This window comes from Chinchilla lanigera, unplaced genomic scaffold, assembly GCF_000276665.1.
Source record: "Chinchilla lanigera isolate Chin_1 unplaced genomic scaffold, ChiLan1.0 scaffold00066, whole genome shotgun sequence".
Classification (NCBI taxonomy): Eukaryota; Metazoa; Chordata; class Mammalia; order Rodentia; family Chinchillidae; genus Chinchilla; species Chinchilla lanigera.
In genome coordinates, this window is record NW_004955467.1 from 5,205,715 (window position 1) to 5,220,956 (window position 15,242).

Consider the following 15,242-nt stretch of genomic DNA (forward strand, 5'->3'; position numbering starts at 1 on the left):
TGGAAGGAAAGTTTATCAAAGAAATTTTAGAATCACAACACAGTTGGATATTAAAAAAATAGACTCCTATAAATAGCTTTTATACTTAATATTTTAAACAAATAAAGATAGTTAAAAAATATATAAGCATATATACACATATGCACACACGCACACATACACAAGTCCTAAAGAAAAAGTAAAACATCATAGTTATCAAAGAATTATCTATCCTTTCCCAAAGACTTCTGGCCAAGAAGAACTCCAACTTCAAGAAGCAGGGCTGGGGATATAGCTCAGTGGCACAAGTGCATGCCCAGAAAGTACAAGGTCCTGAGTTCGATCCCCGGTACCCAAAAAAAGTGTCTCATGTATGCAATTTCAAGAAGCAGAAAAAGCAGGCTGGTGATACAGCTCAGTGGCACAGTGCCTGCCCTACAAGTGCAAGGTCCTGAGTTTGATTTCCAGTACAAAAAAGAAAAAAACAAAAGAAGCAGCAGCAGCAGAAAATTATGCTACCCCAACTATCATGAAGACTGGTAAATTTCTGAGCCCAAGAAGGCCAAGATTAGTTTTTGGTCACTATATAATCAATAATTTTTATAACATGAATAAAATAACAAATTTTCCCAATTTTTAAAGCTAGCAAAACCCATTGAAAGTATAAATAATGTCACTTAAATATTATGCTAAAACCATAAATATTAATATACTAAATGTAAAAGTATATTAAACATACAAATCCTGGGCCAGGAATTATTTGTGGAACACAGAACAGTTCAATCAGAGGAAATATATGCAATTATGATTTATATTAAAAACTGTATAGCAACATATCATGTACTCAATGATACCAAAAAGGCATCTACTAAAATTTAGTAGCTATTTCTGATTTATTCCTATTCTCTACCTCAAACACACATAAACCCTCACATACACACACACTCTTAGTAAACCAGAAGCAGAAAAAAGAACACAAATAATCAGGCAACATCTGCATTCATTGCTGAAATAGGAATCTTACTATTGATAGTACACACAAATTCTACGATTTAATACTGATCTAGAAGTTCTAGATAAAGCAACAAAAGTAAATTTGAAGAGTAAAAATGTATAAAAATATAATAGGCAAACATTATTTGCAGCATGATCGTTAGAATACATCTAAAATCTACTTTTTAGAAGTAGATCAGTAACTTCACTAGTTACAAAATACACATATTAAATAGCTTTGTTAGCAAGTTTTAGCATATATTCATTACCAATTATTTTTCAGAAAAATACATCCCATTCAAAGTAATATAAACCTGACAAAGAACTCACAAATCCAACAGTGAACAAAATAAAGAGATTTTGGTCTCAAAAGGCTCTATTGTGGTTTAGATCTAAAATGTCCCCCAAAAGTCTCACATATGGAGATGAGGCCTGTTAAGTGGCAAATCACTGAGGCTATGACTTAGAAGAGTGTATTCTTGTCCCCAGTTCTCCCATTTCCTCTCTGCAGTCTGCCACAGGTGGAGTAAATTTCTTCAGCCATGCCTTTTTACCATGTCATTTCTGCCTCAGAGACAGCCTACCATGGACTGGACTTACTGAAACTATAAACCAAAATAAACATCTTCTTTGAGTGTAAAGTACTGTATTTTATCCCAGCAAGAGGAAAGTAACTAATAAGGCTCACAACCTACACAAGAGGTACATATGACAACACGAACAGGTGGTGATGAGAAACAAGAAGCAAGGTAGTAGTAAGGAGATAGAAAGTGATTTAGTGGCCTAGAAAGGATTTTCTAAGGATGTTACATTTGTTGAAGTAAAAGTAGCACATTAAAAATAATCACAAGGAAGAACTTTGAGAAAGAAAGAAAACTAGCACGAGGTGAGAAGATCCTCCATCTATCTGTGGAAAAGCAAGGAAATCAGTGTGGAAGCTCGAGCTGAACAGTGGGGAAGATACGGTGAAAACACTCAGAAATACAGCTGACAGCCAAGATCACTTAGAACCCTTCAGGTGCACTAAAACAATTTTAATGTGTTTAGCAGAGGACCAACATGATCTGACTTGATGCTTTCATTTTTTTGCTGTTGCTGCTACTGCTTTATGTCTGCTTGGTTTTTTTTGTTTTTTAAGATACAAAGTCCTGCCATGTTATCCAGGTTGGCCCCAAATTGCAGGGGCTCCACCAATTCAGGCTCAACCTCTAAGTGGCTGGAATGATAAGGGCACACCACTTGTATCAGGCTTTTTCACTTGATGCTTTTAACAGTCTACTCTGGTTACCACACTGCCAAGAAATTACAGCAGAGGAAAGATACAAGCAGGGAGGTAAGTAACAGGCAGGTGAAAAACTGTAATGGATCCAGGTATGGCAGTTATACCTACACTCTCAGGACTGTCAAAAGCTGAAGCAGGATGATCACAAGATTAAGCCCAGCTCAGGCAACTTAATGAGAACCTGTTTCAAAAAGTAAAAATGGTGGAGATATAGCTCAGTGAGAGGCCTGGGTTCAAACAGTACCAGGAAAAAAACCAACAAAAAAATTAAAAACCAAAAAATCAGAAATGCTAGACATATGAATGTTAGTAGTTTTTAAAAAACGATAGGTTCTAGACAGTATTTGGTAACAGACTAGATATACAGTACAAACACCGAATGAAGTAAGGCCCAACTCCAAAGTTTTGTTTTAAAACACTAGAAAAGAAAAAGAGTTACAGCTCACTGAAAAACAGGAAAAATGAGCAACAGAAAGCACCTCACAGATTTTGCAGGAAATGAAGAGAAGACAGGTCAAGAGCTCTACACTGGACATGCTATACTTGCCTTTTCTAGTAGAATCTAAGAAGCACTAGAAACATGGTTTTTCAGTTTATATGTATAGTGCAGTCAAGAAATAAAAATCATAGATCACCAGCACTCATCATTTTCCAGAGTACCTACTAAGTGATAGATACAGCACATTACTGAGCAAAAGAGACAGGGAGCATTTAAATCCTTAAGACTAGATGAACTAAGTAAAAGATTTTGGGTAGCAGAGACAAGAAAGAGAATTGAATATTCCACCCTGAGGCACACCAGGAAGAAATCAGGAAGAGGAGAAGCAGAGAACCAGGGGAGAGAAGGACCAGCCAGAGAGGTAGCCAAAGAGGGGTAACATTCTAAACCAACTGATAAAAATGGTTCACGAATATGGCACTTCAAAGATTTCAGAGAGAATGGTATGGCTTGTATCTAGATGTCCCCTAAAGCCTCATGCAGTCATAGCATTTTTTTGGAGGTGGCTGAATCTATACTATGTGATCAAATGGTAGTACAATGCAGGGAGTAAGGGTCCTGGGATTAAGGGTGTGAGTGCTACACTCAACCTAGTTTGGGTAGCCTGCATACAATATAAGGGACAGAAAGGGTCTTTGTCTGTTGCTTTTGCTGTCTTCCTCCTCCATGAATAGTTGCCCCTCTGCCATATGCACCCTGCCTTAGAGCCAGCTGATTATAGACTGAAATGTCTATAAACTATGAGTTAAATAAACCTTTCCCCCTTTAACTTTATGTGTTGAGTATTTTGTTTCAACAACGAGAAAAGAAACTACTAAGACATAAACTAAGGAAATTTATGAATTAGAACTGATCACTGACTTCAGCAACATGGAAGATAGTGTTTACTTTGATGATAGTAAAAAGAAGTGATCTGGATAAAAGAACCCATTAAGATGGATCTGAGAAAAATAAGAAAAAGTAGAAGACAGCAGGCCTAACAGATACTTGGAGTTGACAATAAATGTAATTTTAAAAATATGTGTAGCCCACCAGAAAAATATTTAACAACCAATATTAAGGCAGCTTAAATGAACGGAAATATATTTTTTCAGTAAGAAGACTCAATAGTATAAAACAGAAATAATTATAAATTTTATGAAAAGCCAATGAAATTCCAACATATTTTTTATAAAGGTACATAGAAAATTAACAGCAAAAAAGTCACAAACATTTCTATGTCTAAGAATTTAAGTATAAGGATATTTATTAATTCTAAGAAATAGAGTATGAAAGAGCAGATAATTTTTTTAAAATTTCAGCTGGTCAACTGAAGGATAAACTCTATAGCTTGCCTCTGATAATTACTAGTATTGACAGAAGTAGGATTTTTAAAAATGAAACTGAAAAGAAAAAACAGGGTAGGGTTATACAGCTCAGTGACAGAACATTTGCTTAGCACATACGAGGCCCTGGCTTTAATTTCCAGGACCACAAAAATGGGAGAGGGTGTTGGCTTGGTGGAGTACTTGCCTAGCATGTACCACCCTCTCAGCACAGAAGGGGAAGGGGTGGGAAAGAGAGGAAAAGAGAGAGAGGAGGGAGGGAGACAGGGAGACAGAGACAGGCAGAGGCAGAGAGACAGAGAGAGACAGAGAAGGGAGGAAAGCCTACAATTTCAAGACATAACATGTCAGAGACCTAAAAGCTCACAACTTACATACTATGACTAAAAAATATTTCATTTCTTATCACTGAACAATAATCTACTGTATGGGTTACATACATTTTTATCAGTTCTCTCACTCATAGACATCTGACTTATTTCTATCTTTTAGCTATTACAAATGCTACTATACAAGCATTCACATACAAGTTTTTAGGTAGATACATATTTCCTCGTCTCCTGGGTATGTAAGCAGGAGTGCTAATGCTAGGTCCTAACACACACTACCTCTATATGCAAATGTTAAGAGAAATGGCCAGAATCTTTTCCAAAGAGGCTGCATGATTTTACATTCCTAACAGAAGTGTATGGGGATGCCAATTTTTCCACACTCTCACCAATATTTGTTATTATCTGACTTGCTGATTTAAGACAACATAGGTATAAAGTGGTATCTCATTGTGGTAACACTTATAATTTTAATTAAAATTAAATTTTAAGCCAATAAAAAACTGGCACTGAGATAACAAAAGCTGTAAAAACAATTACGGTAGGACTCACTTGATTATACCAAAGGAAAATTTTCCCCAATGGAAAGACCCAGTTTAGATAATCATGAATTATTTCTGTGAAACAGAAATTCTTCTGGTTACTAATAAGGATGCCACAAATGCAAAGGAGGTTCTATTGGCAAATATTTGGAAAATCTGCACTGAAAAAATAATTTCATTATTGTGATTTTTCTCAGTACTTTTTAATTGGCCTACAATGATTTCAAATTTTGGCCATAGAAAATTTTTTCACAAAATATGTATCTCACTCAGAAATAAGATTTTGAAAAAGCTATTAAGTACTCTATTTCTTAGTTCTTTAAAAAAAATTAGAGTAAAAGTACCCTGTCATCATTAAAAATGACAGTCAGCGACATCAAAGTAGGTAGCTTCATGGGATTACCTTTCAAAAAGACAGTAAGAGCTAAGTAACAATGGTTAGAAACAACTTTGTGAGAATATTGGGAGGAAAAAATCCAAAGCATAGCAACCAACCAAATTTTGCACAAACTGAAGTTCTCATGTGTGCCTATTTTTAAACCAGAAAGTCCGCCTATTTCTTCAAAAGTTACCTGAATTTAAAATATTCTGCTCTGAGCCACATCCACATTTTAAATTAAAATTTATTTGAGTAATTATTTTAATCAAACATAATTCTTAGCCCGTGAGGCAGAGAGCTACAGTTTCTCTCTCAAGAGTTCATATTCAGTTTTAAGATGTGGTGGGACATTCAGATGCAGGGCCTACCATGAGATAATCAGGCCACTGCAAGCACCACCCTTGGAAGGGACCAATGCTGATCTTACAAGTTAGGTCTCAGGACAGCAGACTGTTAGAACACAAGGCCATCAGTGCCTGGAGGCCCTTTGGAATGCAGCATTTCCTTTCAGTTTCTCTGCCATGCTGGGTATAGCCAGAAGGTTCCCAAAAGAAACCAAGAGAGGGGATCACTTTTGACTTTCAGCTCCAAACTGGTAACTAAATAAACCTCTCTTCTTTACAATCACCCAGCCACAGATATTCTGTCATAGTATAAGTAACAAAAATGGACTAATACAGTAAAATATTCAGTTAATTCTCTGTCCTTCAAATATGTACATTATGACATTTCTCATGTCTGATTATTGAAGGTCTTTTTACATCTTAAAATACACACACACTCGCATTTTCACTTTTAGGAAGAGTGACATGAAAAGATCTAACAAAACTAAAAGCAGCGCTAAAAGTACAAAAATTCTAAAATAGTGTCATAGTGAAAAATTTTTACATTATATACTGAAATATAAGAGAAAAATTGTTTATTTCCCACATCACTGGTTTTGTATTCAAAAGTCCTTAGTTTAGAAAACTCACTAAAGACTAAACAGACTGGCAGGAATGCCTCAATAAACAATGGCAAAACCTATGCATCACCATTCAGAGAACTACACTGGTCTCCAAAGAACCAAAAACACATTAAAGGAAGACATTAACTTGAGGAAAATGCTTAAAATATAGACATTAGACTCTAATTCATATATAAATCAAAATCCAGGCTATAGGAATAGTATGTGCAAAGACTCAGGGGTAAGATGAGCATGATATCTCTGACAGTGTACCCCGGTCTACCCTAGGAAATACAGGCTTTACAAAGCTTACAAAATACCTAAAGCCTCCCCACTTGCACTCTGTGTGCTTCATCCACTTCTGAAGAAGTAACTGACAATATTCAAACATAGCTTCAGACTGTAAGGAACCTAGTGTGCTCTGCTAGGAACTCAAATCTTCCTATTCTACTGTAACTGAAGACAGCATCCTTTAGTAGCCCAGGATACACTCTCAGCATCTACTGATTATCTCCTATAGCCAACTAGAAACACAGACACTTTTAAGAATGCAATCATCTGGTTGATTAGATTATAATAAAAATAATTATCAGGAAAGATCATAAATGCTAAACGCCTAATAAGGACTAGAGTAAAAAAAAAAAAAAAGAATACTGGAGTTCACTGAAATAATTTAGCAAAGGTTCATGGAAAAGCTAGACCTTGAACACAGACTTAGAGAAGCAGAATGTATTCTATTATGGTGAAGATGCCTGACCAAAGAAGACTCCTTAGAAGTACAGCACCAAAGGGCACAGGCTCTCTGCAACGATTACTAAGAAAGAAGCTTGGACTTCATACTTACTGCCATATATGGCCTACACCCAGCATCTCTTGTCTTGGCAATGGAGTCCACAAGCTGTCCACTGATACCAAAGTCACAGAGTTTAATATTTCCACTTCTATCCAGAAGAATATTTGAAGGTTTGATATCTGCAAGAGATAGACAGCATTTTGCATAAAATTAAACGAATGAGCTACTCTAAAAGTACTTAAAGCAAAAATATTAAAAAACATTAAGAGAACATAAGTGGCTAAGTGCTTAAAATCAGATATGTAAGAAGGAAAACATCTTCATTTAGCACAATCAGGTTTTAAATACATAACTAAATAACTTTAATGACTAGAATTATGTACATGAAACAAAGTCAAATTTATTTCACCAACATCTTAATTCAAAGCATATGGGTGGATGTTCTGTTCACATCTTCATATTTAAAAAACAAACTTAAAACTATAGTTTTTCTCTATTACAAATACAAAAAAGTTTTAAAGTGTCAATGCTTGTAATGCTTGATTCACTGTGTCAACTTGAGAAGTTTAAGCAACTCAGCAGGGGCAAGAGCCCTCACTTTATAAATATCCTTGGCTTATGCAAGAGGAGGGCATGGAGATGGTGTGAGTACTATACCTGCACTAGGGCAGGTAACCTGCTTACAATATAAGGGAGAAAAACAGGCTTGCGCTCCCCTCTTTTTTTGATCTTGTTGATTTTGCTGTCCTCTGTTGCCTTGAACTATTGCCCTCTGCCACATCACTCTGCCTTGGAGCCAGCTGATAATGGACTGAAACCCACAAACTGTGAGCTAAATAAACCTTTCCTTAATTTTGGGCACCAGGTACTCAGCAATGAGAGAAAAGTAAGGTAATGCTTAAAAACTAAATATCAAAACATAACTCAAGGAATTTAGCATTCTAAAATATTTCCTTTGTTTGTACTAAGAGGCTTTTATTCATTTACCTGGTTCAAATTCTTTACATAACAAAAGAGGTGGGATAGACTTAATCTATCAGATAATACAAAGCTAATCCACAATAAATTTCAAAAGCTATACAACTAAATACAAAGCATACAAATTATGAACTCATAATTTCATTACAGCCTTATTTCTTGGGGAAAGTAATATTCCATACATGAACAATTTCCATTCTATAAATGCAGCCACTTCATTTTTTTCTCACTAAGAGATTATTTTTGTCTTCTTAGATGGTTTCAACCAGTTTTTCCCAGTCAGTGTTTTCCTTGGACTCATCTTCGAGACATCACTCTCATTTTTACCACAAGCAGAATGTGCATTTTCCCTGAAAGTGGACAACACCAAATCGCTTCCTCACTGAGCACTCACTACCAGTATAAGCCAGTATGCTCTCTGGTCCATTTTCCCTTTGCTCATTGATTTTCCATCCCTATTGCAATTCTTATATCATCTCATTGTCACCACTGGGGCCCAATGAAAAAAAAAGATTTATAAAAAGCTCAATGAGTATTGTCAAATATTCTTTATGATTATACAACATGGCTGAGAGGGAAGGGAAAAAAATCAACTACTAAAGGGACAAGCAACTTTGTTTGTGGGACCTAACTACATTATTGTAAGCCACAAGTGAAAGTAAGTTGATTTAAGATTATCTTGAACAAGCAATAAACAAGGTAAAATTTAATAATATATTCTGACATTCAGGATTAAATAATTTCAGGGGTCCAATGTCAACCATGACTAAACTCAAATAAAAAGCCCAATTACTAATTTCTTTAATCTCTACAAACAGTTTCCTAGAATTCAAGAATTTTTTTCACTCGTATGAATTTGACCTTTGCTTTTGGCCCTACATCATCAGGCTGAATTCAATACTGCCATGCATTGCCTTAAGTTTGTCCATTACAAATTTACTGAGGGTAGCGACTCTGTGTGCACCTTCGAAGCTACCAGATGACTACTGAGTCTGCAGCAATAAACACAGCAAGTATTTAATCTATTTGCTGAATTAAATTCAGGAATTCTGCAGAATCGCTGCCTAAGTTAGTTTTCAACTACATCAAGTGTTTAAATTTGAATCTGTGAAGATCAACATTTTTACAACCACATCATGCTTTAGAAAAATTCCAATTTACTATGTCCCATAAGTAAAACATCTCTCCCACTTCACAAAAATATCCTATAAAGTAAGTAAACACTTGATAGCTTTAAGATGCTTGAGGGTAGGAGTTGGGAGTGTAGCCTGGTGGCAGAATGCTTGCCTAGGAACCTACTAAGAAGTTATTTTCTACTGTATAAGATGCAATCTATACCCACCTCTGTGAATAATTTTCAAGTTTTCTTTTAAGTGGTTTAGTGCTTTCACAGTCTAAGGAGAAAAAAAGGACAGGATTAAAAAATGTATTTCTTTTTAATAAAACAGTGGAAGAGTTCATCATAACCAGTACTGCATGTAGCTGTTTGCTTAATATTTCAATAATGTCTATCATATTTATGTTAACTGAAGATGTTAAATGTTTTTAGATCTAAAAATGTAGCTGTCTTTACATGCTATTCTCTACCAGTTTAAAAGAAAATGTAGCTGCCTTTACATGCTGTTCTTTAGCAGTTTAAAAAAAAAACAGCTTACAATTTAATAAAAGTTGTATCATGTTTCTCACAACTGGAACCTTTGCAAGAATAAAAATAGTAGAAAATCCAGTGGGCTCATTTGAATGAATTTCTAGTCTAATTCTGCTCTTTTTTATAAAATTATATAAAATGATAATACATTAAAATTTAGCTAGTTCAAGCCAGGGCACAGCACCTTGCTTGGCAAGCACAGGCACTGAGTTCCATTTCTGGAACCAAAAACAAATTAAATTAAATAAAACTTAGCTAGTTCATAAAATTTATATTTAATCATTAATTTGTCAAAGCAATAATTTTAACGTAAGATTTAACAGGATAAAACAACCACAATTTAACTGAATTAACAGAGTTGGTAAAATACACACATCTCTTTCACAACTAAATACGGTTTAGAAAGTATGTTTTTAACCAATCTTATTAACTTATAATGATTAACCAGGGTAAACTGGCAATTGGTAGATCATAGTAGAGGGAGAGGACGCATACAAAAAAAGAGAAAGAAAATTACATGCAACCATATATCTTAGAAATTTCTGAATAATTTAGTTTATATCAACTAACCAAAGATATGTCATTGGCTCAGATTCTCAGGAATTTCTAATAATCTTAGTAATTTTGCTTTATTAAAAATAAATTAGCTTTCACTTTGAAAGAGAATTTGTAAGCCGGGCATGGTGGCGCATGCCTGTAATCCCAGCACTTGGGAGGCTGAGGCAGGAGGATCGTTGAGAGTTCAAAACCAGCCTGGGCTACACAGTGACCTAAAGGCCAGTCTGAACTGCATAGTGAGACCCTGTCTCAAAAAGACAAAATAAAAAAGAATTTGTAAACATTTGTCAACTAAAAGATTCAGAACTACAAAGGAAGTGATCATGCATTCACTTTTGGAACTATAACACATTAAAAACAGTACTTTTTTCTTTTCTGATAACTCTGGTAAAATCAACTGACTAAATTAACAGTAATGCTGGTTCCTAAAATTCCTAGTCAACACCTTAAACAGTTTAGACTGGATAACCCAACCTTTAAACCACAGGAAACATACTTTATCTAAAACTGCAATGAAGGGGCCTCCAAGAGACTTCTGCAATTCTGATTAATTTAGGATTAAGAGTGGTAATATAACCAATTAAAAATAGTTAAAGCAACAGGAACAGTGAACAAAAAATAGCTTTTTATAGTCTTCTTTACAGCACAATCCTTTACTGTTCTTTGGCATCTGAATGGAAACAATAACTCTTAGTATTTACCTAGACCAAATTTTGACAAACGATCTTGTGGCCTGTTGTATTAACACCCCACAGAAGTGACTCTGTCTCTTATACTATTACAAATGATATTCTAGGAAGGTCCTAATACTCTACAAAGACATTCAGATATGTATATCTAAAACACTAGTCATTTCTTTATATAATCATACGTACAATGAACAATTTGAAAACCAAGTACTTACTGCTAAAGTGATTTTGCCTAAAATTTCTTCTGGAATAACATCATCTAATACACTATATACATATTTGTAAAACTTATCAAACGAGGTAGACATGAGTTCCATACAGATCCAACAGTCACCCTATAAAATAACAAATATCAGTTATTCTCATGTCTTAATATTAAGAACCACCTTGCCTTTATTTAAAACAGAAATATAATTAGAAACAAAGCAACCTTATTCTTTTTTATATTAAACTTCAAGTCAGACATAATTTTTGGTTTTGTATTAAAGCATGGGAAGAGTATTATCTATCCCTGGGTTTAAACACAAACTATGTGATCGAAGCCAATTTTACCCACTCAATTGTATAGGTAGGGACTGTTTTACATAGGAAAGTTTTGTTCTTTAATAAAAATTTAAAGTTTTGGCATAACTGAACACAGTATTCAGAAATATATGGAAAAACCATCCATTCTCACTAACAAAGAGATGACAGATAATAATCTTGACAGACTAAACTTCTCAAATTAGCAAAAAAAATACATAAAACAGCTTGCTCAAATGCTGCCTTCTCAGTGAGGACTACTCTCAACTAATATAAAGCACAAGTCTTTCTGCTTGGCATTACCTTACCCTTCTCTATGATGTGCAAGCCTTACCATCTTTTAAAATGGGATCAAATTTATTTATTATATTGATCATTCCTTCCCTAGTAGAATGTAACCCCTCTACGAGGACAGGACTTCAGTAAATCTTTCTTAAAGGAATGAATGTTGGCTATAATGAACTAAATCATTCCACCACTGATGGAAGCATTATAGATTGTTTTAATCCAATTTGACAGCAATTTTACAATAAGACAGGAAAAATACTATAGTACCCACTTAGCCAAGGATTTACTTTCTGCAGCATGTTACTTCTGCTCAACTGCAGTTCAGTAATATTAAATGGAAAATTCCGAGATAAACAATTGCTAAGTTTTAAACTGAACACTGTTTTGAGCAGCAGGATAAACATTTCATCCCATCGTGCTCTATCCTTCTCAGAACATGAGTTATTCGTCTGTCCAGCATATCTACTCTGTATACACTACCCACCTGAGGACTAGTTGTCATATCAACTGCCACAGTACTGCAGCACGTAGGTTCAAGCAACCCCTATAGTATTATAATTATTCTACTACTAGTTATTGCTGCTGGTCTCTTACTGTACCAATTTTAAAAACTAAATGTTATCATAGGTATGTATATATAGGCAAAAACAGTATACACAGAGTTTGGTAATATCAGAGATCTCCAGACATTCACTGGGTGTTCAGGAATGTACCTCCTGTAGATGAAGACAACTACAAACATTTCAGTATCTGACAGAATCATCTCATGAGTGGAAATGTAACTTAAATATCCCATAAATTACAAAAGCAAAAACAAACCTAAAAACCACCAAGTGATTGCACCAAAGGGTATGGTACAATATTAAAAAGTTATCTATAATTAAATTTCTTGAAAACGGTAAGTTCTTGAGAAGTGTACATAGGAGACATGATAAGCAGGTACCGTGATTACTTTGTAAAACTTTGCATGCATATGAATAAGGACTACGAAGTATCTTACAAAAAGCAAAAATATTATCAAGATCATAACCAAAATTATCTTAAATAATTTTATGTTGTTATTAATTTATGGATCCAGCCATATCCTCCAAGACTTCCTACTCACTACACTCCTACACCTCAAGCCTGTCCTACACCGGCTAAAGAAGCAGATGCCCACTAAGTAACATGAACTGACTAGTTAGTGACAGTGCCATGAACAGAATCCAGATTCCCTGTTTCCTTCAATCAACACTTACAATGCAAGTACATTTAACTTACATGTAAGAAAAGCAAGTGTTGTGACAAATAAAAGGATGAGAAACAACATTCTTACAACAGAATGACCTGCTGGAACATTCATATAGTCAACGGACAACACAGAATATGTTTTCATGAAACATCCTTGATACAGTGAATTTGTGATTGTATTTTCTGTAAATCTTTATACTCTAAGTCTCTGTTTCTTCAGTGTGTTTTTGGAAAATGTCACACAGAAAAGATTAACACCCTCTACCCAAAACACATCAATTTATTTTAAACTAAAGATATAATCTCAATAGTTTTACAACAGTTTGTTACTAGAGAAAACTACAAGACACTTAAAACACCAGTAGGAAGGAACACAACCTCAACAGTGGAAAGATCCCTTACATTCAGAATCTAAGAGCCCTAACTTACTGTCCAGGCTTTCCTACATATGTCAGTCTGGGCCTCCTCATTTCATCTGAAATGACTGCTGCACCATCCTCAGAGACTGTGATAAGGGCCAAGTGAATTAGCACACACAAAGCATAAAATAAAATGCCTGGAAGGTGCTAAAATCTGTACAATACTTGCAAAATTAAAGGAAGAAGAGATGGAAAAACAGGCAAACAAAAGAGAAAGATTTGGGAGCAGGGGGAGTAAAGATAAGAAACTGCTGAGGGAGACAGCAGAACAATTCACTCCAAACAGGACTCCTATTAGTTTTAAAGAACGTAACCTAACATAGACTTCTTATCTCTGACAGTAATGGAAATAAACTACATTTAAAAGGACAGAAATGGAATGGTCAGAATTGCCTGAAAAAGCTAGTGATAGCAACCCTACTTTCTTGTTCAAACAAAAAAAGGACAATCACATGCCTGAAGAAATTTCTGAACAAAGATTTCCTGAAAAAGAAAAGTGAAAGATGATGAAATACCCAACTATTATGGTTCCTAAATATAGGCTCCAAATAAACCCAATAGGTATATAACATCAATCATCAGTTAGAAAATGCTGAAAAAATACACTATTTAAGACAATATTTAATAAGCTACCCAAGAACATAACGAAACAGGCAAAACCCTTAAGAAAAAAACTGCAAAATGTGGCTAAGAGTCACAACATCAACCTGACCAAATAAAGAAGACAATGTTTACAGACATGAAGAATTCACATCATAAGGATATCAAAATCCCCCCAAATCAACCTAAAAATTTAACTGAGCTTTAACAAAAAGTTTAGTGGACAACAGGCTGACCCTAAAGTTTTATAGAAAAGCAGAGCCAAGAGTAGCTAAGACAAAAAAAGAGTAGCTAGGACAATTTGAAAGAGAGACTGACCTACTAGACAAAGACATTTTATAAAGACATTTTACCAACTGAATAGGCTTACAAGTCTACATACATACACATATTTGATATATGACAGATATAACAAAGCAAACAGTGGCAAAAAGATGGCTTATTCAGATGAATGCTGTTGTGAACACTGGTCTTCCGGAGGAAAAAATTAAATTAGATCTTTATCCAGTCAATATGACTAGATACCTAACTATGGAATTAGATCTTTACCCAGTCAATATGACTAGATACCTAACTATGGAATTAGATCTTTACCCAGTCGATATGACTAGACACCTAACTATGGAATTAGATCTTTACCCAGTCGATATGACTAGATACCTAACTATGGAATACAGTTAGAAATTTTAAAAATCTACCTCAGTACCTAAATAAGTATTCTAAGATACAAAGAGTCAAGTGACCAGAGAATTTAATGTTTATAGTAAATAAGTTCACAGTGTAGGGATGAAGGGAAAAGGAAAGGACAACAGTCTTCTGTAGAATGAAGAAAATTCCAGTTTTGTAATCTTACAAACAGTAAGATATTATATAATATTTAGGCCCACAATACAGTCATGTACACACATGCCTGTGCTGTAACACTGATGTGAGATAAAAAAAATTAATAAATTCACTAGAGCTGGTCATAAAAATGAGTAGGTCATTAAAATGTACAAAGAATAGAACGTAAGTACAAGAGCGTAGAAGTAACAATTAGTGACTCAACCAAGAAATGGAATCTATCATGAAGCAGCACTCTTACAGTTCCTAGAATTATTTACTAGGACAAATAAATATAAATTTCAAAATTGGGTTAAGAAATAAGTGGCTTCTGGGCTGGGGATATAGCTCAATGGCACAGCGCCTACTTAGCAAGGGTGAAGTCCTGAGTTCAATTACCAGTACCAAAAAAAAAAAAAAA

At 34.8% G+C, this 15,242-nt stretch overlaps 1 protein-coding gene across 1 annotated transcript in view; it reads right to left on the reverse strand.

The window, feature by feature from the left end:
* Window positions 1-15,242, reverse strand: part of Map2k4 (mitogen-activated protein kinase kinase 4) — a gene marked incomplete at its 5' end in the record, with an annotated part of 107,535 nt that overhangs the window by 17,679 nt on the left and 74,614 nt on the right. The window contains 3 exons of the mRNA XM_013522034.1: window positions 7,119-7,246; window positions 9,388-9,439; window positions 11,156-11,275. Of these exons, the coding sequence (XP_013377488.1) occupies window positions 7,119-7,246; window positions 9,388-9,439; window positions 11,156-11,275 (300 nt within the window). The remainder of the gene's footprint in view (window positions 1-7,118; window positions 7,247-9,387; window positions 9,440-11,155; window positions 11,276-15,242) is intronic.